We start from the raw sequence: 23,054 nt of genomic DNA, 5'->3' as shown, positions 1-23,054 counted from the left end.
CGCACACCATCAACATAGGCTCGAGAATCTAGGTTAAATGCTGCAAACAGCTGCTACTGATGCTGGCCATCGCTAGAGAAAAACACACACACAAAGACACATGCAACATCCAATTAAATGTTGCTGCTTGACCTGTCAGAAAGCAAAGGTGGCCTCCTTGTTTCCAAAAAGCACACGAGGGAATCGCGATACACGTGATACAACACACACAAACGCGCGCGTACACGTTGACAGACGAAAGCCTGACACCTAAGCATACTACTACAAGGACTTTTTTGCTGAAAATTTTATTCGCCCACCTGAGGGTGGCAACTGGGCGGGGATTCCAACTAGCAGCAAAAAAAAGGGGTCACACACACACACACACCACTAAAAATGAACAGGTGCTTGTGAGCGCAGAAAATCACTGCACGCGCGCTGCCGGTTGGCGGCAGATCATCGAAAAAGACGGGACGGGATCGTTACTATTTTATCTCCACGGGTATGGTCCCCGCCCTCTCTCATTCCCTTGCTGCTCCTGTCATGTCTTGTTCCAATTTTCTAAAGCTATCGGCAGCCGGTTTTTTGGGAAGGACACACAAAATCCCCGAGAACAGAGTTTTTATGGCAATCATAAACTTTACCCTCAATCGCGCCCATCAACGCTGGAAGGCTTTTTTGGTTCCATTTTTTTTTCTTGCATCCTACACTGTTACAGACAACACACAACATGGAGAGAGAGTCCCAAAAATGTCGTTCGATTTAAACAAAATGGGGTAATTTTGCCCCCCCAATTTTCCCTCTGGTCGCATGCATCCTTTGAAGCGAGAGAGGAACTCCAAATCCTTGGTAAAAATTTAATGAGCTTCAATTGTGTTTTTTTTTATTTTTCATACATTTTCTCACCCATCTCCACACTGTTCCAAAATTCAAATTTCACACCAGGGCGAGCGCGTATTTTGCATATTTTGCGAACACGCTTTTTGCGGGTGCTTTTTGGGAGCTTTCGCCCGGGGGGGAAACTTTTACGGTGGTGACAAGGTATAAAACGCATGGCATGCTTTGCAGCTAGCCGAGGGTGTTTTGTAAAAGATTTTTTCTCTCCCTCCAATCCACCCTTAACCTTCATCAATGTCTATCAACAAGGATTTCCTATTTTTGGTTGTAAAAAGATCCATCACTTAACATTTCTCTTCCATCAACCCATTTTTCTGTGCCATATTGTCGAGCTCAACACACCGAAATACATTCAATATAAAACCAGACCAGATGGATGGAAATATATTTCCTCACGTTTTTTTTTGTATACCCATTTGTACCCCACAAATAACCTTTCACGAGTTAAACAATGCAGCATCACTTTTTTTCTGCAGTACTTTTGCCGTTGATCTGTTGGAAATTAGTTTTGCCCAAGCTCCCACGAGCATAAATAAAGTCCCATCTCCCAGGAAAGTGCTCTGTGTGTGGGTGTGTGTGTCGATTTCCTGAATTTCTCCCCTGCCAAACAAAAGGCCACCCGGTTGTAATGGAGGAAACTTTTTCCATCAGTGTGTGTGTGTACAGTGCGCGGGTGTGCTCCCTCATCACCACTTGGCCAATATCGGTGTCCACGTCGAAAGCTTCGGTTCGGTAATGGCATGTGTAGTGGCCCTTTTCGCCCTCCCCACCCAGTAGGAAGGGCTGTTGATTTATCTCGACAGAAAGCGGAAGAAAAATAGTTTTCATGTGGTTTCAGTGGGAAGGTTTGTGTGAGTGTTGTTATCTTGTTTTCTTGCCTACTTTTTTTTCTTGCCTACAAGCTACTTTTTTTTTGTTACATGTTTTTGGTCCGGGTGTTTTCCCGCAGGTGAGAGTTGATTTAATGTTACGCCACCGGGGGTCCACCCCCCACGTGATTAATGCATTTCCATTGGCCCTGAGCCAAACAACGCGGTCCAGGTCCTGGCAAGAGGAAACCGAACAGAATGCTTTAGAAGAGGTCAGGTTGATGCTATTTTGGTTTGGCGCGTTTTTAGGATGATAAATAAACCCATGCCCATGATATTAGCGCCGGTAGCAACAGCGAAAGGTATATTATAATGGTCGAATTTTGCCCTACAAAGGATTGGACACGATCGACAAAAAGATCGACGGAAAAGCTGTGGCTAGCTAAAACGATACAATTGATTACGGAAGGAAGTTTCGCTATTAATCCAAGCCACGCTTCTTATGCAGAGCGTTTGCTATTATTGTCAAAAAAAGCCGTAAAAGTAGTTTGTACTCTTGTTTGGTTGTATTTTATTTTCTCCTTTTTAATTACTTTTCCTCATCTTTGTACCGAACGCCGGCAGAGGAAACTCTTTTCTCTAATTCCGATTACAGCACGCTATAAATCGTTCGATTATTATCAGGCTTCCCTCAATCACTACGCCGCTGCTGGATGTACCACTGCCGACTTCTTAAGACCAGCATGGCAGAGATTTACGTTTAAGCTCCCGCCGATGTTGGTCGACGAATCGCTTGGCACGGTTTGCTCCATGAAGTTGGGAGAGTTATCGGCCATAAAATCAATATTGATCAGTAGATGATATCGCATCCACTTTATCGCTTTATCGCTTGGTTTTGCGATTGAGATTTGGGTTTGTGTGGCTTCCCAAGCGCTCTAAATCGATAAAGCAATATTTGCGATTTCGCTTTGAAGCATTCGAAGTGAGCTTAATGAATGAAATTTTGCGAACTTTTTTATCCTGATCTGACTGTGCTTAAGCTGGACGGTTATAATCTTTCTTCTCATCAAATTGACTGATTATCTGCTGGTCGTAATAGTAAGCAGACTGGGAGATTAGTGCTACAAAGCGGCGATGGCGACTAGTAATGGTGCCTTTACATGATTACTTCAACTGTACCATTTGCTTTCATCTTTTAAACCAGTCGTTTTTGAAATGTGGGCAAGCTTCTTGAGCGCTTTCCTGTTGGCATATCCAATTGGAAACTAATAATTTTGAATGTGTTATTGAAATGTGGACAAGCTTCTTCAGCGCTTTCCTCTTGGTATATCCAATTGGAAATTAATGATTTAGTTTTTTCGTTCTCAACTAATTTATTAATTTTATTTTAATACCTTTTCTCGTTTTTTTAATTCATTTTCATTGCCATAATTTTCGTTTTCTCGTTTTTTTTTTTCCTTCCTTTAAATTTTGTTACATTTTTCTTTCTTTTTTCTTGTCCTATTTGTTGTCTTTTTGCTTTTATATTCAGTCTTTTCTTTTTTGCTGACTTTATTATTTACCTTAGATTACGAGTGCAAGGGTTTGCTTTCAATTTCCGCTTTCAGTTCATGGGAAGCATATTAGAAGTTTTAATTAGATGCAAATCACTTAAGCATCATTCCAGGGACGAGATGAATTGACCTCGGTTTAAAGCTCTTAACAATCGAATTCAACAAATTAGTCACATTAGACTTAGATGCTAAGCACGACTTCTTGCCGTAAATAGCTAACGATTAGTCCTTCTCGAAGACATTCCCCCTTTAATAAGAAGGTTTCAACGTTCCTTTTCAGACCTCCTTTTTGGATGTAGATCATGGCTGACTAACAATTCGTCGATAAAATGGATATAAATGGCACTGTTTCAGACCATCTACAATGTCAAACAAGGACTAGTGAATAATTGGGTAGAAGATCCAGATAATATTTGTACCAAATGTAACTGCTGCTATGCATGGCTAAGCTGAGGGTAAAATTAGCATAATTACTATTACGCAGTATGCTTTGAAAGTTCAAGAGAAAGCACAAGTGTACATCAAATTTATTGATTTAATTTAATATTTTTGCGTTCCTTAACGAGTGCAATGGTTCCCTAAAAAGTGTCCAACCAAATATAAAACGGCGCAGTTTAATCTAATTGCCTTATGTTCCAGTCCAATACACACTTTCGATCATTCACCTCTCGTGGCGCTCATGCAAATGCGTATGACATTTAATTTACTTCCACTTCCGTCAACGACTCACGGTACACCATCTTAATAGCATTTCGATTCCTTTTTTCTTCTCTATTTTTGACATACTCCTTTGCTGACTACTCCCAGCTTAAGACGCACAAGTCGCACACGGTGATGTGTTTATATCCACCATACCCATACACACGCGTTGCATCTGCGGTACACCTGCACCTCCGGGCGCATATGCGGTCGCGTTTGGATGGTGACGTTGCTTTTGACAACCTGCCCCGTTGGTTAAATAATTCACCCAAACCGAGCGCTTGATTCGCCCGAAAAGCCATCCACCATCCTTTGCCAGATGTGTTCTTGTCGCGATGGGTCTCATACGCACACACATGTATTTACCCGCTCCTGACGCACGAAGTTGAATGAATTTGCGCTTATCGCACCGCCGTCAGGATGAAAGCTGCCCAGTTCCACCCCAGGGGGACACAGTTAGAAGCGCACCACCCGTATGTGTTTGAAAAATCAACGCTCTTGCGTGCTGCAGTTGAATGTGTAAAAAGGGGAAACCAAATAAAACAAAGGAAAAGCAAAACCAAAAAAAACACACGCCCCAATCGTCGTACGTCGGCGACCTGAATCCGTTCTCGCATGAATAAATTACATCGCACTATCGCGAACACAGGCACACCGGATATAACAGTTTCGATATCTAGCGAAACCGCGCGCAAGCGAGTGGCAGCCAGCAGAACGGATAGTGGGCAGTGGGACAACATTTGCAATCTAAATCCGCTTTTTTTCTCTACTATTGCTGCACTTCTTTTTTTTTGTTGTGTGGGTACCCACAACCATTCCCCAACCAACCAGAGAACGATGGATCGCATGTGCTGCTGATATTACAGTGGGACAGCTAACGAGCGCTGCTGGCGCAGCTATGATGGGGACGGTTGCCGGATAAATGGAGATTCCACATTTGCATGTCCTGTCACGGATGCACACAAATACACACATACAAACACACTAACAGTAACGTTTACTTGGGCCGTAGGGTTATCGCTTTTGATAAGCACGAATCACTGCTGCACGATGGCTGTCAGGAGCAGCAGGAGCAGCATCCAGTCTAATGCAGGTTGCATGTTATGAGGTTTTGAGGTTACGATACTGTCTTCCCCACACGCCCTTACCCTCGTTGACCCACGCACACACTCGTTGACATACACACCCATTCAAATTGATTTTGTAAATTAAATTCATATGGGCTTGTGTGGAGGAATAGTTTATTCTTTTATTTATTACATTTTTTATCTATACTTTTTGATAAATTTAATCATAAGATGCTTTAATCCAACGGCCCAAATTCAAAATTCTCATGCAACGGTTTTATGGTTTTTCGTTAGATCAATTTTATGAGTTCTTTAAGTAAACGATCTCTTCTAACAAGGGTTGCAAATAAGTCCTTTGTAATGTAAAGATATCCTGAATTAAACTTTATGATTATAATTGACAGTAAAAGTATTTTTGAGTCTTTTTGACCATGTAATTTTGGCCATGTAGGTCGGCCATCCCAAGCAGCAGATAAATAGCAATAATGTCTTCCATATCACACTTGTACAGTTATATGTTCCACTCTATCCACAGCACTAAACATTGCCGTAGTATGTACGGCCTCAACTAATAGAATTTTACATGAGTTTTTGGCTGTTTTTTTTGGTTATTTTCACGTCTTTTTTCACCGATTTCAATCTATTTTTGGATCGTTTCAACGATTTACTGATATCATCTCATTCAAAATGTAGAAAACATATTTATCTGGGTAAAATACAATAAATCGTGCGACGAATCGTGGAAAGCCCTGTAGCTCGACATTGTAATCACACTTAAAGACTATGGGGCCCTTCACGATTCTAGTTAGTTTTTTTGTATGGAGTTTGACAGTTGGAGGCTGCAATCATGTAAACACTCCATGCAAAACCACACAAAAAAACTAGCCTGCAATTTTCAGTCTAGATTATTCTAGCCTCAAAGCTAGAATTAGATTCGAGTACCTGCTCGAAAACACGGTGTTGTTTACATTTATCCCAAGGTGCATTAAAGAGATTAGGTGGTGAAATCTGGAATCAAAGTGTATGTAGTCCAGGTGGTCTCATAGCATTTTTTTATAACCAATTTTGAACATCTCTTTTTAACAGAATGGGTGAAAACTTTTGCTCCAACAAGCATTCTGGAGGCTTGACAAATACTCAAAACACTCTTAAAATTTTCATTCAAAAGCAGAAGTGATAAAAATCAACCTTCTAAATTCATACACCTTGGGATAAGCCCACCTGTATATTATACTCACTTAGATAGCTGCTTGAAAACTGCTATACAATGCAAACAGCTGACAGGCTGAAATTTCAGCTTACGAACTTACAACGGAAAGGGCCCCAGAATTTACTATTTATTGATTATTACGATTATTAAAGATAAAAGACTTTTGATTATTAAATATTATTTTTGTTTATTTAATTATTGGTATAGATTAAATCTGCCATAGTTTGTCATAAATTGCAGCAATTGAGTTTGAAAACAGTTTAAAATAACGAAAATAGGTACAGTGATAGAACGAAACAAGTGATAGCGTAAAATGGCAATGGGCATTCCGTTACTGCTAATTAATAACGGCAATCCCTCATCTGCCTGAATTCCTCATCAGCATTCCTGCAATTAATGGGTCGAATTAATCATAATAACAATGTCACGGCAACTCAAACCGCTCAGGAAAGGAATGCGACTAAAGCCTAAGGAGGTTTTTAGTCCAGAATGAATCCTGTAAACTGATTAATAGGGACTTTTCCCTAGAAGTGAACGACATTTTACAAAAATTGTGCTCAAATTTGACATACACTTGATTGTAGATTTGTCAGGCTTTCTATTGCTAATTGTACATTAACCCATTAGCGCTGGGGAGCACAACAAAGGGATTCAAAAGAGATGAAATGGTTAACACCATGTGTTATAAAACGAGTTAAAAGCATATTACTCTTGGTGTTTAAATTCTATCTATTCTAGTTATTTTTGGCATTTCGAAAACAATGAATTCGTCATAGAATTACAACAATATTTATAACAATATTTATAATGCATCCACCTCGAAACCAACTCATGCTGATTTTAATTTATCTCCCTCCTCAACACAGGACGTTGCCTTCATCAACCCGGCGAACGTGGTGTTCGTCTACATGCTCGTCCGCGAGCTGGTCGACGGCGAGGAAACGAAGGAAGCGGAACTGCAAGCCGCCGTCCTAACCTGCCTCTACCTGTCCTACTCGTACATGGGCAATGAAATTAGCTACCCGCTGAAACCGTTCCTGGTGGAAGACTCGAAGGACAAGTTCTGGGACAGGTAAGTGGCAAACAAACCATCGTTTGGCTTTAACGGAATAAGAAAGCTGCTGTCTATTGGGGCGATGGTGGTGGTGGTGGTGGTGATGGCGGTAAACAAACACGGCTAATCGAGCAGGCATTCTCGCGGCAACTTCCCGCACAGCTATTAATCATTGGAAAAGCTTTAAGCTTCTGTTTTTTTCTGGTGTAAATAGGGCGCAAACTGTGTAACAAAAACACATAATTCACACGGAGTCGTTTTCATTGCCAAAAAGAAAAAAAAGACTAGCGTTTTGGTGGTGGAAGCGCACCAGACCCAGCATCCGGGTGGAAGATGGAAACAAAATGATTTTCCCTACAGTGAGGATGGAATAATGGGCATCTTGATATTTATGTCGCCATGCTAATGCGCCGTCTCCGGTAGGCGACGCGAGTTATTTATTGGCAAATTGCTAGGCCATGGATTTGAATTGCCGAGAAAAATTGGAACGGAAAGGGATACACAAAGGGAGCAATTAATTAAAGCAACAGTGATGGAGCAGATTTTCTATGCTGATTCCAGAGATGTAAAATGATTTATATGATTCATTATTTTGCATGCCAAAGGCAGCAAGTGTCACATGAAGCGTTTTTTTTTTCGAAGAATATAAGTCAATCATGAAGTTACATTCTACATCCTTACCAGCAACATGTAAGGAGTCAATCTGCCACACATTTAAAGGCCCCTCATGTGTATAGAAAATGAAACAACTAGGTATACGAGGCATGCATTCTTAAAAGTCCAGGCATTGTGTTTTCGGCAAATACCGGACATAGTTCAAATCAGTGCTGCAAAATGACACTGTCAATGTCATAGAAAAAATTCTGACCGAAACAAAATCCATGTCAGCGTCAGTGTCATGTCAATTGTGATAATCAGAGGTAACACTCAAAACGATTGGTGTGCTCACGTGAAATTTGAGCAACCATCGATTGGTCAGTTACATTGTCATGACTTTTTTACTGTGATCAGATTTGCAAAATGTCACTGACATAGTCATGACAAACTCCGACTGAAACAAAATTCATGTCTGCGTCACGAGCTCTACTGTGATCAGAGGTGAGACTCGAACAGTTGTTCATGGTTCATTGGCATCACATGCTTGGTGGCTTTTTTTGTAAGCAACTGTTGGTCAGTCACTTGGTTGCGACATCTTCAGTCGGTGATCATTCTGATAGTCATGGGTGCACCGGTGATCTTTCTGATAGTCATGGGTGCATGGGTGCGAGTGGTTCCAAGAAACAACATGAGCATGCTTGCTCGCTCTGTTTGACCCGACAAAGCAATCAAAGCAGACCGAACGAGAAAGAATGCTCATTTTGTTACTTGTGGTCAGCCAAATATATTCCAAGATTGTCGTGATTATCACCGTAAGATTATCACCAAGTGAGTGACCAAGAGTTGGGTGCTAAACAAAATGTCATCTGATCATCTCAGTTGTGTACGTGAGCTGATTTGAGCTTCGTTTCAGTCATGAGTGTTGGTGACTCTCAGTGGCATTTGGCAGCACTGTTCACAGACAGAAAATTTCATGATTATGCTTGCGACGACATTAAGCTCTACAGCTTGTCAGTTAGACGTTATCGCGTTAGACTCAAGCATTCGCATGTTGCGTTCGGCATGTCATGATGCACTTTCATTGAGTATCAGCAAGGAGCATCAGCTACCCCTGATATGTTCATTATTTTCGTTGGTGAATATTTTGTGATGCTCATGACATTTTGCAGCACTGGTTCGAACCCGTTCAAGGTGCTGATATGGGAACCTAAACTTAATTTCAAAGAATTGAAAAAGATGCATTGAGTTGCTGCTTGACATTGATAACAATGTCACTTGCTATCTAAGGAGATATTGAATTTAGTATTGTATAGTCCTCTTCAACAAGTTGGATTTAACAAAGCTTAAAATATACTCAAATACCGCATCCTAGCGTCTCGTTTTGCCATAACCTCTGTTCTGTTATGTTACACATTCTCTGCCTTAAAAATTGCTATCAAACTTTCGCAGTAGTTGGAATATTTATTCAAAACATTCAACATGGACATAACAGTTTGATATAAATGCACGCAACCTCAACATCAACGTATTGAATTATCCTTTATGTCTGGGCATCCTCTAAACGGCTCACGGGCAATTGCATTTAGTTCCAACCATTTACAACACGCACCACGCAAGACTGGTACAAATTGCAATGCAATAAAGCATGTCCAGTGAGAAGGAGACGGAAAGGAGGGAAATCCTGATGGATTTATTTCGACCGAACCGTCGTGCCCAAAACAATCGAAAGCATTCCATCATCCTGCACACACGCACGGATGCATCGCCGCACGACCGTAAGGATTGATTCATTGCCTGACATCTCGGCAAGTTGCGTGCCACTGGGGGGGGGTCTTTTTTCTCCCCTCACAGACAGTGAAAAGGGGCCGCGACTGGCACGGATGTAATGAATGTCCGCCTCGGCGGATGTGTTTTGGTCTGGTTTTAATTATTGCCCAGTGCCAATGGGTATTTCAGCTCAATGAACCAAAAGAGCAAGCGTTTCCTGAAGGGGGAAATTTCATAAATTGAGTTATGAGCAAAGATTAACGTACGCTCGGGCCATTTTTAGTACCTCCAGAATGCTCTCAAATAAACAAAGAAATAGCCTGAAAAGCTTAACGCCCATAACGCTCTACATTTCACTAACCTTTATCTCTCTCTCTCTCTCTCGTTCCGCTTCCAGATGCTTGCTGATCGTGAACCGCCTTTCCTCGAACATGCTGCGCATCAACGCCGAGCCGGGCTTCTTCACCGAAATCTTTACCGAGCTGAAGGCGTGCGGCATGAGCACGAACGCGAACGCCGGCGGCAACCTGCCGTGCGGTGCGGCTTGACGCTCCCGGCATCCGCGCGAGGTCGTCGTCCGGCTCTCGATTGCCGGCCAGCAGCAGAAGTACCAGCACGCGACCAGCACCCTGCAGGAGCTGACCAGCGTCGTCTGATGCGCACCGTAAATGCGGGGACCATCCCCCTCCCCCCCCCCCTCTCAACCATCTTGGTCCATCTTGGTGGCGTCTTCCCGGGCAGGGAGTTGACGCCTAGCAGCTAGCAGAGATTATCATCTCATCATACGCCAGAAAAAGGAGGAATCGCAAACGGTGAAAGTGAAACAAAAAAAAAACGGAGAAACATTTAATAGCTCGTTGGGAATGTAGCATTCCTTTTCCATTCATTGTTTTTTTATTGGTGCGTCCTCACCCCGTGCCCCGTCTTGTGCGATTGCGCTGGATAGCAATTGGGCGAGAGCATGCCCGAGTGGGGCGGCGCATAGGAGAGTAGGGCGGGTGACCTTTGTCGAAGAAAAGAATATCTGCACTCTGCAATTTGCCTCAACTTTAGATCTCATCGAAAGGGTTTGAACTCTACAGAAAGCAAAACCAACCTAAAGCAACCAATACTCAGTATAGTGCCATCTCGTTCAACTACTTCAAGGAGGTATGAAAGCAAGGCAAGGTCGAAACGAAGGGACTCTTTCCCCCTCATTTAGTAAGGGGAGTTTGTCTGTTACTTTCGATCGTACTACAGAGATCTAGTCAAAAGCAACGTTCGAATCTCAGTTCTTTAGAGGGCAGAGAAGTAAGATTTGATCCTTTTCCTCGTCGACTGTCCGGAACGGTGGACAGGCACTAACGATGGCAGTGGTAACGAAAACATATGGGAGTACTTTTGCAATAGTTTGAACTGGCAGCAGACAGTCACTTCTGTGAAGAGAAAGGAAGAAATAAAGCGTATTTAAGTTCCATACAAAACAACAACATACGTACCAAGCTCGACCGAGAAAGTAAAACAAAACAAAACAATGCAAAATCATGACGCACGTGACACGAGAAAGTAATGTGATTTAATTCTATAAAAGCGGCATTAAACTAGTGCAACCACACACAGACACTCGCTCACGAGCACACAGTAAATGGGGTAAAATAAGGCCCGGTGTGTGAGTGAAAGAAAAGGACAGCAGCAAACCGCAGCAAATAACCCCAACAAGAAAAGTATAAAAAAAAACAAACGACAAAAGATATACCAAATATACCGTACACTAGAGACAAAAAGAAGCATAAGAAAAAGAAAACAAAGGAAACCTACGAGATAAAAACACTGCCCTACACCAGTCCGACGCAATGGAAAGAATGTAGAAGAATGAAGAAAACAGAACAAACGGCAAAAGAAAGCATAAAAGGTGGCGTGAAATCGTTAAAATGTTGTACAAATTCGAAAAAAAGAAGACAAAAGAAGAAAAAACGAACAAGTTAAATAGTAGGAACGTGTCTGTGTGTGATGTGAGTTGTGAATGAAAGTAGAAACAACCAAAATGAAACAAGCTAGTAAAGTGGTTAAAAGCACGGTTACAAGGGTAAAGAAGGATTCAATCCGGTCACAGAGAGAAGATAAACTCAAACTTGGAATGGAATTAGTGCTCTGTGCGATTTGTGGACCTTGTTTGTCATCTTTGGGGCAGGAATCCCAGGCCCACCCAGGGCCACAAAAAAGGGGCAAAACATTCCATTTGTTTTTTTGTTTGTTTGTTTCAAACTCCATACAAAAGCAAAACCGGATATAGAAACCGAACGAGGGTAGGATACATCCTGCACCGCGGTACACCGACCATCGGATATTAACCGGACGATGAGTGGGACAAGGGATGTTCGTTTGATCCTTTTATCGATCCCTTTCGCGGGTTCCAACCTTTTTGTATATTGTAAAGTTCATGCAGTGAATGTTATTGGGGTTTCTTCTCTCTTTGCGTTACTGTCACGGTTAGCGGTTAGGTTAGCTAAGAAGGGCGTGGATAAGTGGAGCGGAAACCCGTAGCGGATGCCTGTAGTGTGATAGTGTGGTGTGGTTTTAGTATTTACTCAAACGCAAACAGGACCGGTCTGTGCGGTATGTCTGTGGTTGCTGAAAAAAAAGCAAAGGCTACTGATCTCTAAACGTCTCTCTAGTCAACGGATAGTGTCGACAGTGTTGGGGCCCACCCCATGTGCGGTACAATACAGTCATCTACAGTGCGTAACACAATTATATCACGGCTTGTTTGGTTTGTGTTTGTATATGGACAATGTTATAACATGAAAAAAACGATAAAAAAACATGTTTGATGAAGATTTTCGAATCATACAAAAGCTCATTCCTATTTAGTGGGGCTATTTTATGTTTAGTAAGAACAAAGATTTCAACATCAAAAATGAACATTTACAAACCGTAATGTTCGTAATTCAAGAAAAATTGGTAATTTCTTACGATCTCTGCATATCATTTAAACATGTTTAAAGATCAGTTGAATCAGTTGAGTATTCAGTTGAATATTTAGCAGTTTACAACACGGATTAAATCGATGCAAAAAAGCTGAAATTAAAAAGCGAAATTTTAAAATTCGTACCATAGAACGTTTTAAAATGCCTTTTACAATACATTTATTTTATGTCATCTTCGAAGAAACTGCTTACAATTAAGCACTTATTTTTGGAAAAAAGTCTTGTGTGGTAACTGCACAACCTTGTAGTCAGATTTTTTTTGTAAATCATTTCCTAGTTGAAAAAGATTTTGATACTGTTTTGATGATGTAAAAATTCACTACTAAATCATTTATTTTTATCAATTTCAATTCAATGTTTATCAACATGAACCAAAGCAAACCATACCTTACTATAATTGTGTTGCGCACTGTATAACGCTATGTTTTACATTGTGTTACATTGTGTTACTGTTACATTATGTTATTTTATGTTATACACATTTATTTATTTTTTCATAAGCATGCCGTGCAATTTTTTATGTTTTCCTACCAAAATGATGCTTCCGTTTAATGCATTCCGTCTAGAATTAATTTTCACATATCAGGAATGTGTTTAAGTAATGTGATTTTCTACTCCTTTCATTTGTATACTTTCACCAAATGCTCACACGAAGGAATGGTGGTTATTGATGATATTAATTTACCTACTAAGCTAGTATTTAAATGCAAAGGTATGGGTTTGATTTACGACCTAAAACACAACCGCTTTACCAACAAATTCAATGCCGTCTCTTACGCAGTACTCACACGGGGGAAGAAGCTTATATTTATTAAAGCATCCGCAGTAACGATTTACGTTCCACTATATCATTAAAATTTAATTGCTACATTTAAGGAAGGAAGGAATATGATCTTTCAATTAAAAATTTGTTCCTTATTTTGAGTGCAATGTTGTAAATAGAAGAAAATGCTACAAAAAAAGAGTAAAAGAACGCTGAACAGTATGTGTGTGGGAGGTAAAACTGGACTGCAACTGGCTAAAATAACGGGATCCCACACGTGGTGGTCCACCGCATTCCATCCATCCAGAAGTCGTTTCCATTCCTTTCTTTGCTAATTCTTAAGATTGATCGATGTGCCCAGTCGATCGCCTAATTTACATACAGGATTTGCCAGGAGTTCTCATAGTTGTGGGACACATTAGTGACCATTTTTTAAGGGAAGTGAACTTCATATGATGGGAATTGGACTCTATGGCACCCTTTTTGGACAGACTCCTTGGAAATTCCTATTATAGTTGTCCACCAAGCGTGCAATAGAGTCCAATTTCCATCATAAAAAGTACACTTCCCATAAGAAAGAGTCAATGAATTGTCCCACAACTATGAGAACCCCGGGAAAACCCTGTAAGTGTACAGTGACAGGGACAGTAAGTTTCTCTACTCAAGAACACGTAACTCTAAGCATATTAAGTGTTATTCGTTGTCCAGCCAGTAAGAACTACTTTAAAGCCAAGCAGCCCCAAACTCGGGTTGGCGCAGTGAGAATGTCTTTTTCGTTTTCTAGATGAGTGAATCTCGCCCTAATAATCTCAACCCTCGACCCACAAATGTCAACGCTTAGTTTCATGCATATCTCATTCCATTCCGTTCCAAACCAAATGTCCAACCACAAGAGTAAAGCGATGATGGGTATGATGATGGGTGGTAAGATAGGGTAAGATCTTTGAGCGTGCGAACGTAATTTGGAAGTTAGTAGGTGTGGCCGGATGATGTGCAATTAGTAAGCAGTAAGGGTGTGTGCGTGTGTGTGAGTAGGAAAACCATAAATCCAAAAGATGTTTGCGAGTGACGAGTTGTGTAATAACAATTCGAAAAAGAATTCTTCTTCCACATTTGTAACACCTATAGATGAAATGAATAAAATATAAAGATTTCCACCCCAAACCTCCCGTTTTTTTAATGGTTTCCCCAACGACGGGGCACTGTTGAAAGTATTACGACCTATGGAGGGAGAAAAGGAGTAGAAAACGGAGCTAGAAACCTACGAAAAAAACACTAAATTTGGTAGTGGGACCCTCTACTGTAGATGGGATAAATCATAGAAAAAGGAACGGGAGAAAGAAGAAACACAAAACTGGTTGATTATAATGAGTAGATTAACATAAAATTGCAAAACTGAACAGAAAAATAGAGAAGACATGTAATAAAAGATAAAAAAAAAACAGAAGAAGAGAAAAAACAGAGAAACACACAAACACAAAAAAGAAAATAATAAAACAAAAAACAATACGAATAAAACACACTGGAAAAGAAAACACTACTATGGATATAATGTTGAATGTTGAATTAAAAACTTGATAACCCTTTAGTAAAGTGCGAGAGCGGAGGAGTAACGAAGATAAAAAAAGAAGAAAAGTAGCAAGAAGTTGCATCGAAACTTACAAGAAAAAGAAGCAAACTGAACGACACTAAGCATCGCCGGTAGTAAAAGTGGGCCGACTCCATCGTAAAGAGGGAAAGTGCGTTAAATTAGACAAAACGAATGAAAACGGCAAACCGATTCGGAATCGAAAAAAAAAAACTTAAAGTGTCACCACGCAAAAAATAGTGGAAAACAAACAAACAAAAAAAGGTCAGAACCAGAAAGAAACACACAGGAAATGAAAGAGAGTTTCAAACTGTAGGATATAGTGAAATGGTAACTTTTGCAGCAGAAAGCAGAAACCCCGTACTAACAAATACTAAGCTCTGTATGATTTTATCGTTGTAAAACTTTCACAAAACGTCTCGGAACTTGTAGATGGAAAGTCGGTGACGGTTCTCTTGGTTAAGTCGGGTTAAACTGGTTAAGTCGATTAGTCATCCTACCAAGAGCGACAACAAAATACGAAAGTCTCTTTACTGGAGAGACCTAACCGTTGCTGCTGAGATCACCTCTGGAGATCACGCGTTAGTTAAGTGCAGAGGGCGTTAGAGTAAACCGGTTGCCGCGCATGTCACCCTTTTGTTTGAATAATTGTTGAGCAATTTAAACTTTCAAACGGAAAAAAAACTAAAAAGCGATGAGCGAAGCGTTCATGAAGTTTTTGTCGACCAAAAGTCATTGTTTATGAGCAAGCGAAAACAACACTTTCAAGCAAACTTGCATCATACTTACCACGGTGCGGTCGCGCCGTGCTCCGCGGTTGTATAGATTGGATTGGCCAAAGTACTGTTTTAATGAATGTCGATCCCAACTTAGAGAGTGGTTGGTTGTTGGGGCATGGGTACCATTCCTTTATTTACCCTTTACCTTCCCTGTTCAACAATCCCTGTGGTTTTAATAGGTCGAAAAACGAGTTGCAAAATACCGTCGCCCGTACGTAGCTCGAGCAAACTCGAACCAGAAGTCGACCAAAGTGTAATGAAATTCTATTTAAACAAAAAAAAAGGTTACGAGAAGAGCACTAAAGAAACACTAACAAACGTAAACGGAAAACACTTTTCACCATTCTAACAATACTATAAAATAATTGAAGAATGTTGAAAAAAAAAGCAATGAAAAAAGAATGAGACAGTGCCGAACGAACGAAACAAAACAAAACAAAAACAAACAACATTACAACCACAAAGGACACATTGTAAAATGACAACAATTATGCCAGCACACCACAATAGCGCAGAGAAAAAACAGAAGTAAAGAAGGCAGTAAAGTTGAAAGCAAAACAAGAAACACACTCGATCAATGGATGAATCTATGAGATTACATGTGCGCGATGCGGGCGCGGTTGTGTGGCGTGCGGCATTAAAAGGCAACATTCGAGCAACTATTATTGTAAAAGTATAATTTTTTAAGTAGACAAAATAAAACAAACTAAAAAAATCCAATAAAAACTGAACAGAACGAGGGTTTTGGTAAATGGGGATTGTGCAGATGAAAGAAATTATCCTACTGGGAGCTGTGGAAGGTATTAATGAAAGTGAAGGTAGCTGCAGGGCTTGGGATGATCGAACCCTCTTTACCGCCATCGAGAGGAAGATGCTCAGGAGGATTTTTAGATTCCTATAGGACCATGCAAGGTCTGTGTAGGAACGAGGTCAAACCCTACCCGCAAATTTCCGTTAAATGCCTTCTAATCGCCTTGTAATCGCCGGCGAATTGAAGGCGATCAGCAGTGCATTTAGCTGTAATTAAATGCCTTTGAAATATGTCATTGAAAAATTTCGCTTTTAATTTGAAATTTGAAATTGCAACTGTCAAAAGAAAACCTTACAAGCGTCTTTAGCACTGCGCTGTTGTAGTGTTCCCAGATATGTGCGTCAGATTCGATAGCACGATTTACGTGTTATGTTCTCTTGCGTTAAGCTCTGAGCTATTTCACTTTATTAAATATGGTCTGCATTATTCGGTTGTTACAGGCCAACCCGTTGAAAGGTATTAATATATCAAACTTATTTCGATAACTCTAGTAAAAGGAGAAATGAGATACATTTTTCTCCCATCCTGATTATGAAGGGTAAACATAGTCATTATTATGTTTTTTAAAAAGGTGTTTTTAAAATTTCGCTTCACATAAATTTGGTTTGTTCTAATTATAGCAAGAAAATATTAATTTAAAAAGAAATAAACACAGAAAAAAGATAATAAAAATTAGGACTTGAACACACGCTTTCTCGGTTCGGAACTAAAAGCGTTGTCACTTCTCTAGTTGGCAGTTACATTAGTGAGGGTGCAAAACCAGTATATAAATAAGCTAAGATGGCGGCAAGATATGTTCTCGTTGAATCAAATAGTTGAAAAATTTCGAAGAGATCCCGTTTCAGCCGTGAAAGTTTCGGTTGAAATCTTTATTCGCCTTCTAAGGCAACTAAGGCCTTAAATGCCTTCTGAATGCCTTCAAAGCCGTTTAATGCTGGTAGGGAATATTAGCCAAAATCGATTTGGCCAACTTGGATGCCATTTGACAGCGGAAAGCCCTTGAAAACTCATTAAACATTCCAACAATTATTATTGCTAGAGGCATACATGCTTTTCCTGTAAAATGTATGGACCAGTGAACAATTTTCTTGAGATGACGAGATACGAGTTGACAACCAGTTTGACAAAGTTGATTTTTTTTTCAACATTTTGTCACCTCCGTGGCGCCGCGCCATATAACGTATAGCACGATTGAAACATTCGCGCGCTTTTCACGCTGCAGAACCTTACAACAGTGCATCTGGTTGACAATCGACAATTGGCTGTCAAAAAACCACGACGCCAATAGTACCGACACGCGCATCCGAATCGTAAATCTAAAAATGGGGAGAAATAAGTTTGTAAAACGGAAGTTTTACATCACCAAGCCATTGAACCCCGCTATGCAAAGTGGCAGGAGAGTATTGATACAATCCTTGGAGGGAAATGTGTGCGAAACCACGTCGAAATCAATCGTGCAACCAACTGTACCACCGTCATCATCTGCCTCATCGGCATTACAACCGCAACCGCCATCGGTTACATCATCCGTTGGAACTGTTGCAGGGTTAGGAGCAACAGGCACCATCTCCACATTGGGCGGCGCTACCAAGTACATGCGACCGGAAATGGCAGCAATGCTCGGTCTTGTCAAACAGGTTGAATCGATCAACAAGAAGCAACCGGCGCCGTTCAATAGCATGGACCAGTTGGCCACGCGCAGTAACATTGCAGGAGAGCTGGTAAGCGCCAATTACCACCCCAAAAACTCGGGAACTGTTGACACTGTACACTGATCTTCCTTTCAGGTCAAGAATTACCTGAACCCTCGGCAGGATAAGCTTGTGTTTAGGACTGTACTACCGTGTACGGTCAACGATATGGTGCTCATACCGCCAATGCCCAGTGATCTGAGACAATGCCCAGACACCAAAAGCCGTTACAGCTTTAAGGACAATAAAGACCCGGAACCGGTGCTGAGCGACTATCTGCGTCCGACACCGGTTACTTTCCACTATGTGCAAAGCAATCGGCAATCCGAGATGGGCCCCGTCGCTGCCGGAGTATCGTGGAACAACTTCAACAATATCGTGTATGTGCTAAAGCATGTGGAGACGCGTGATAAGATGGCATGCGTTAGATTATGAGGAGCTACCGTAGTGTGGTCCATTATTAGCAGTTTTTAAGCTTCCAATTTTCCAACTTTTAATATCTCATACATGAATTCAGTTAGAACTATTCCTCACTTACACTTCACTATTATCGATCCTTCGGCATATACCATCATCGTTCCTCGTAGCTGTTCTATATTCTTTCAATTTCGTCTTTACTTTCACACACTATCGAATCTCTTCCGGTCCCTCTGTTGAAAAGCGGAAAATAAACGATTAGCTGATTTGTAACTTAACACAAACTACAAAAACTACATAATATACAGGTACAGGAATGGGTGGTTTAACTGTCGCAAAATTTAGTTTGAGGACGATGAAATTAATGACACTAAAAAGAATGAAATAAATAAAATTCTCCGCGAATAAAATCGCGATCGTGATCGGAAAGCTTCGACCGATGAGAGAGAGTCGTTTCCGGGACTATGGGCATAGGAAACAACGCGATGGCCAGATTGAGCTCGTGGTGACAGAATAACGTCCACGTCATGGCCATGTCAACGGTGATCTTCGCGTAAAGCAGAAGAAAGTAAATCCAATATTGTGTCTGTCTGTCAAAGGATTATAGTGACTTTGGTCTTTATGGACTCTTACGTCACGATCCAATATTCCAATATTGTGCAATAAAAACGAAAAAAAAAATGGGGCAACTAAACCGAACACACTGCACTACTCACTCTTCCTGTCGGTAAGCAAAACTCTCATCTCCACTGATAACAGAGAGTCTCTCTCTCATAATAGTGATCTGAACTTGAAATCATCGCGTTCACAGCACGGCCCAGGTTTTATTCGATTTTGTCCTCATTTCAATGACTTCGATGGCGGTTCAACGTTGAAACTTACGGACAGGTCAGCTAGAGTGTCAGCTATAGAAAGGCATAAATAAATTCCAGAAATGATCTCTTTAAATCTATATACGACTGCGAGACATGGCTGAGCGTTAGGACACTTATTCATTTTATGTATAAATCTCCAGACAAGATCGCAGCCTGTCAGTAAAAAATGACTGAAAAATTAATAAATTTAAAATTTTTTAAACAAGACTTTTTTTGGAAGACTGCAAGAGAATAGCAGACCTATCGACGCCCTTCACTAAAGCAACATAAAGATTGTTTGCGACTGTATTGAACGTGTCTAACATATAAAGGAGTTCGGTGGTGTACAGGATATTAAGCTGGATATTTGACCAGGTCGTTATAATCAATACCACGGATTTGTATGACTTCGTATGTCCTAGGATCCGGCTGAAATCTTCTATCAGTATTCGAATATGCTAAGGCAGTTTGGAAACCATTCCCATTGAATATGCTAAGGTAGTTTAAAAGCTCGTTTTTTGCTTCTTAGTCTCTATCAGATGATAGTAAGGCGCGGTATTGTACAACAACTATTCGTAGATCACACAAAGATCACGCGATCTTCATATTGCAGCGGTACCTTTACGCCCATGCCGGCTGCTCACCAACGTTCGTCATCGTATTGATTATGGATCAAAAGATTCGTTGCCTTCGAAAGGCAGATGCTTACTAGACGAGTGCTTGAAGTAAAGTAGGTTACATTCCCCCGATCTTACGAATCTTTTTAGTTCCTCTCGATCTACGCTTGATTACATTCCCGCCTTGAGAATTTCGCCTTAAATCTTTTTTAAAGGGATTTTAAAATTATTTTCGATTGTTGTTAATTTAATTTCACTCAAATTTATCATTTTCGGACAGTATTCGCCTTAGAATTCAAACCGATGCTGGGGACCTATGCTGCCATTCAATTATGTGAACAGAAAGTTCAACGTTGGTTTCGTTTATTACTATTATTATTGGCATGTGTTACAGGATGATTTAGTTCAAACGGATTTTTTTCATTCCGCATGTTCCTTCCTTTCTACCAAAGGTTGTGCGACAAAAAAAAATGGCAAGGGTTAGGTAGTGTTTTCACTTGTGTATCATTTTAGAGGAAAATCGTTGACTATTTTTACTGCTGCTGGAATTCCCACTATAATGGCTAGTTGGTTTTGTATAACGATAGAATCGGAGTTAGAGGAAAACTTTGTAACGCGATTTTTTTTTTCGTAACACAAATATAAGATACATGCTATCTCTCTCTCTCTCCGCAGGCTGGCAGCTTACGCGAGCCGAAAACAGGGTTAAATAGTAAAATACGATTTTTTACTTACTTTGCTCCAGATTGCTAGCTACAGCTACATAAGTTATCGCTTCTGCTGGTATATATGTATATCATTGACTGCTTCTTTTTTTGCCAGCAAATCATTAAACTTCTCTCGTTGCTACTCGTCGTACGGATAGGATACTTTCGTACGGCTGCGCGGACTACATCACTAGTCGATGAGTGCAGCCTTTTAGTTTTGTTAAGGAGAACAACGAACAGGGGGAGAACAGTCCCGGGTTTACATGTGAATGCATAATTATCGTTTCGCGCGGTTAGTATTCAACTTCAACACATTTTTGTAAGCTTCATCTCATCATACAACACACAATACACTCTACTAATACGTCTAGAGCCGTTCTCCACTCCGATTGGAAGTGTTGTCCTGTGTGCTCGTGGGGTAGTGAGAGGGATCTTGGGCGATGCAGAGGGATCCTCTACTCATCTTCAAACTGCGTGCACGCACCGCAGTAACCTTGCTAATTATTAATTGACGCACTTAGACTTAGATCGATTTTAGAACGGTTCGTGGGACCCATCGTGTATGTAATAGTGACCGTCAAAAAAACATCTTTTAAGTTAAAGATAATACAAAAAAATCATTTTTAAGCTTAAATTTGGATGTGTTAATGAAGTGACGCTACGCAGTAAAAAAAAGAAAACGTGACATGAAAACTCTGTTGCTGTGACAATCGGTAACGCTCCAAAACGTCCCCTATCATAAAGGATCCCCCCCCCCCACACTCCCTTCAGTAATAATGTTTCTTTCAAGAAGAAGGGAAGACGACCACAACCGACCCTCTAAATCATCGCTCTAGCCGAACAGCTTATCGAAGCACTGGTGGCAGTAAGGTTTATCGTTCTGCTCCTTGAACGTGCCCTTGTTTAGCTGCTTCAGACAGAACGCGCACACGAAATGCTCCGGGTGGAATTTCTTAAACATGGCGGTAATGCAGCGGCCAGTGATGGGTTTCGAGCAGCCGGCACAGAGCGATCCACGCTTCGCGTGATAGTGCGTCTCGCAGTACGGTAGCCCTTCGTGGTCGAAGAATGAACCGCCGTGGAACGGTTCGCGGCAATCCTGGCAAAGTGGGTGAGAAAGATGGTAAAGCATGAATCAGTAGGAGAATATAACGATAAATCAATCATCAAATAAATCAATCAATCAATAAATATTAAGAAATAATAATGATCGCCGTTAACTGGAACTAAACATGGTAGCAGTTTGAGGTCTGGTGCAGGTTCTGGATCAATCCCACGACTGATATGGATTTGGTGCCAGTTCTATAAGTTCTAGGAACGGTTTCAGGATCAGTTCCAGGATCGGCAATCGTTCGGAATTAGTTCGATGTCGGGGCGAAGTTCAGCATGACTGCCAAGACCACATGTGTGACCACATGAACCAATAAAGGTATAAAATAAGAACAAGGGCCAGTATGGATTCAGTATCTAGTTACAGGTGCATTAAAGGTTTTGCATTAATTCCAGCAACGGTATGGGTTTAGGATCAGTCCCACGATCGGAATTGTGATCATTCCCAGGCATTCATAGACTCAGAATCAGATTCAGGACCGTTATGGACGATGTAACCAGTCCAAATCGAGTGAAAAAAATTACAAATATTAAGTTTATAATACATTAAAACCTCATATTGGCACGTTTTAGAGTGCCCTCGTCAAGAGTTACTATTAATGACCGATCTTCATTCTACCGAAAATTGTAATCTGTTCCCAATTGACCGTTCTAATCGTTGGCAGAAGTTGACTATAAGTTGCACCCGTTACTTTGTTGCAACACTATGCAACCGCAGGTCTAAATTATCGTGAAATGATGCATTCCGGTGGATTAATGCAGATGAGAAGCTTAATTTACCCTAGCACTGTGTAACATGCAGGTGGTGGCTAGTGATGTGCGAAACAGGTGACCACACCTCTACGGATTTGCCAATTTGAGACCTCTATACGTTCAGCTATAGGGTCACAACTAATCCAACAGAGCAAAAACGAATGTGAGTTTAAAAGCGCAAAGAGGAGTGATGGAGTATAGTAGGTTCTTGCAACACCGCGATTTCCGATTCATTGGCAATCGCATACAGTGTTGTTGACCTCATTAAACTGACGGTATGTTTCGAGTGATCGAGGTAATGGAAAGTTTTGTGTGCATTAAAAAAAATTAATCTCAATATTTAATATTTTTTAATTAAAATGGCAC

The 23,054-nt window shown here is 40.8% G+C and overlaps 3 protein-coding genes across 20 annotated transcripts in view; 2 read left to right on the top strand and 1 right to left on the bottom strand.

The window, feature by feature from the left end:
• LOC121595785 (cyclin-dependent kinase 5 activator 1) overlaps window positions 1-16,253 on the top strand; it is a 66,273-nt gene extending 50,020 nt beyond the window's left edge. For all 5 annotated transcript variants that reach the window (XM_041920005.1, XM_041920004.1, XM_041920003.1 and 2 more), the window contains exons 4-5: window positions 7,081-7,286; window positions 10,030-16,253. In XM_041920005.1, coding sequence (XP_041775939.1) covers window positions 7,081-7,286; window positions 10,030-10,180 — 357 coding nt within the window. In that variant the 3' untranslated portion in view covers window positions 10,181-16,253. The remainder of the gene's footprint in view (window positions 1-7,080; window positions 7,287-10,029) is intronic.
• Window positions 16,254-17,767: 1,514 nt separating this feature from the next.
• Window positions 17,768-19,360, top strand: LOC121596485. Its single transcript, XM_041921498.1, has 2 exons — window positions 17,768-18,260; window positions 18,327-19,360. Exons 1-2 carry the CDS (start codon window positions 17,862-17,864, stop codon window positions 18,663-18,665), a joined length of 738 nt encoding a protein of 245 aa, XP_041777432.1. The 5' UTR covers window positions 17,768-17,861; the 3' UTR covers window positions 18,666-19,360.
• Window positions 19,361-20,443: 1,083 nt separating this feature from the next.
• LOC121596882 (leupaxin) overlaps window positions 20,444-23,054 on the bottom strand; it is a 69,278-nt gene continuing 66,667 nt past the window's right edge. For all 14 annotated transcript variants that reach the window (XM_041922242.1, XM_041922233.1, XM_041922228.1 and 11 more), the window contains one exon: window positions 20,444-21,924. In XM_041922242.1, the coding sequence (XP_041778176.1) occupies window positions 21,658-21,924 (267 nt within the window). In that variant the 3' untranslated portion in view covers window positions 20,444-21,657. The remainder of the gene's footprint in view (window positions 21,925-23,054) is intronic.

This window comes from Anopheles merus, chromosome 3R, assembly GCF_017562075.2.
Source record: "Anopheles merus strain MAF chromosome 3R, AmerM5.1, whole genome shotgun sequence".
NCBI classification, from domain to species: domain Eukaryota; kingdom Metazoa; phylum Arthropoda; class Insecta; order Diptera; family Culicidae; genus Anopheles; species Anopheles merus.
This window is presented reverse-complemented; position numbering and strand designations above follow the sequence as displayed.

Coding starts and splice junctions, on each gene's coding strand:
- LOC121596485 (XM_041921498.1), top strand. CDS start 17,862: ATGGGGAGAAATAAGTTTGTAAAACGGAAGTTTTACATCACCAAGCCA. Junction 18,261..18,326: donor GTAACATTGCAGGAGAGCTG/GTAAGCGCCAAT, acceptor TCTTCCTTTCAG/GTCAAGAATTACCTGAACCC.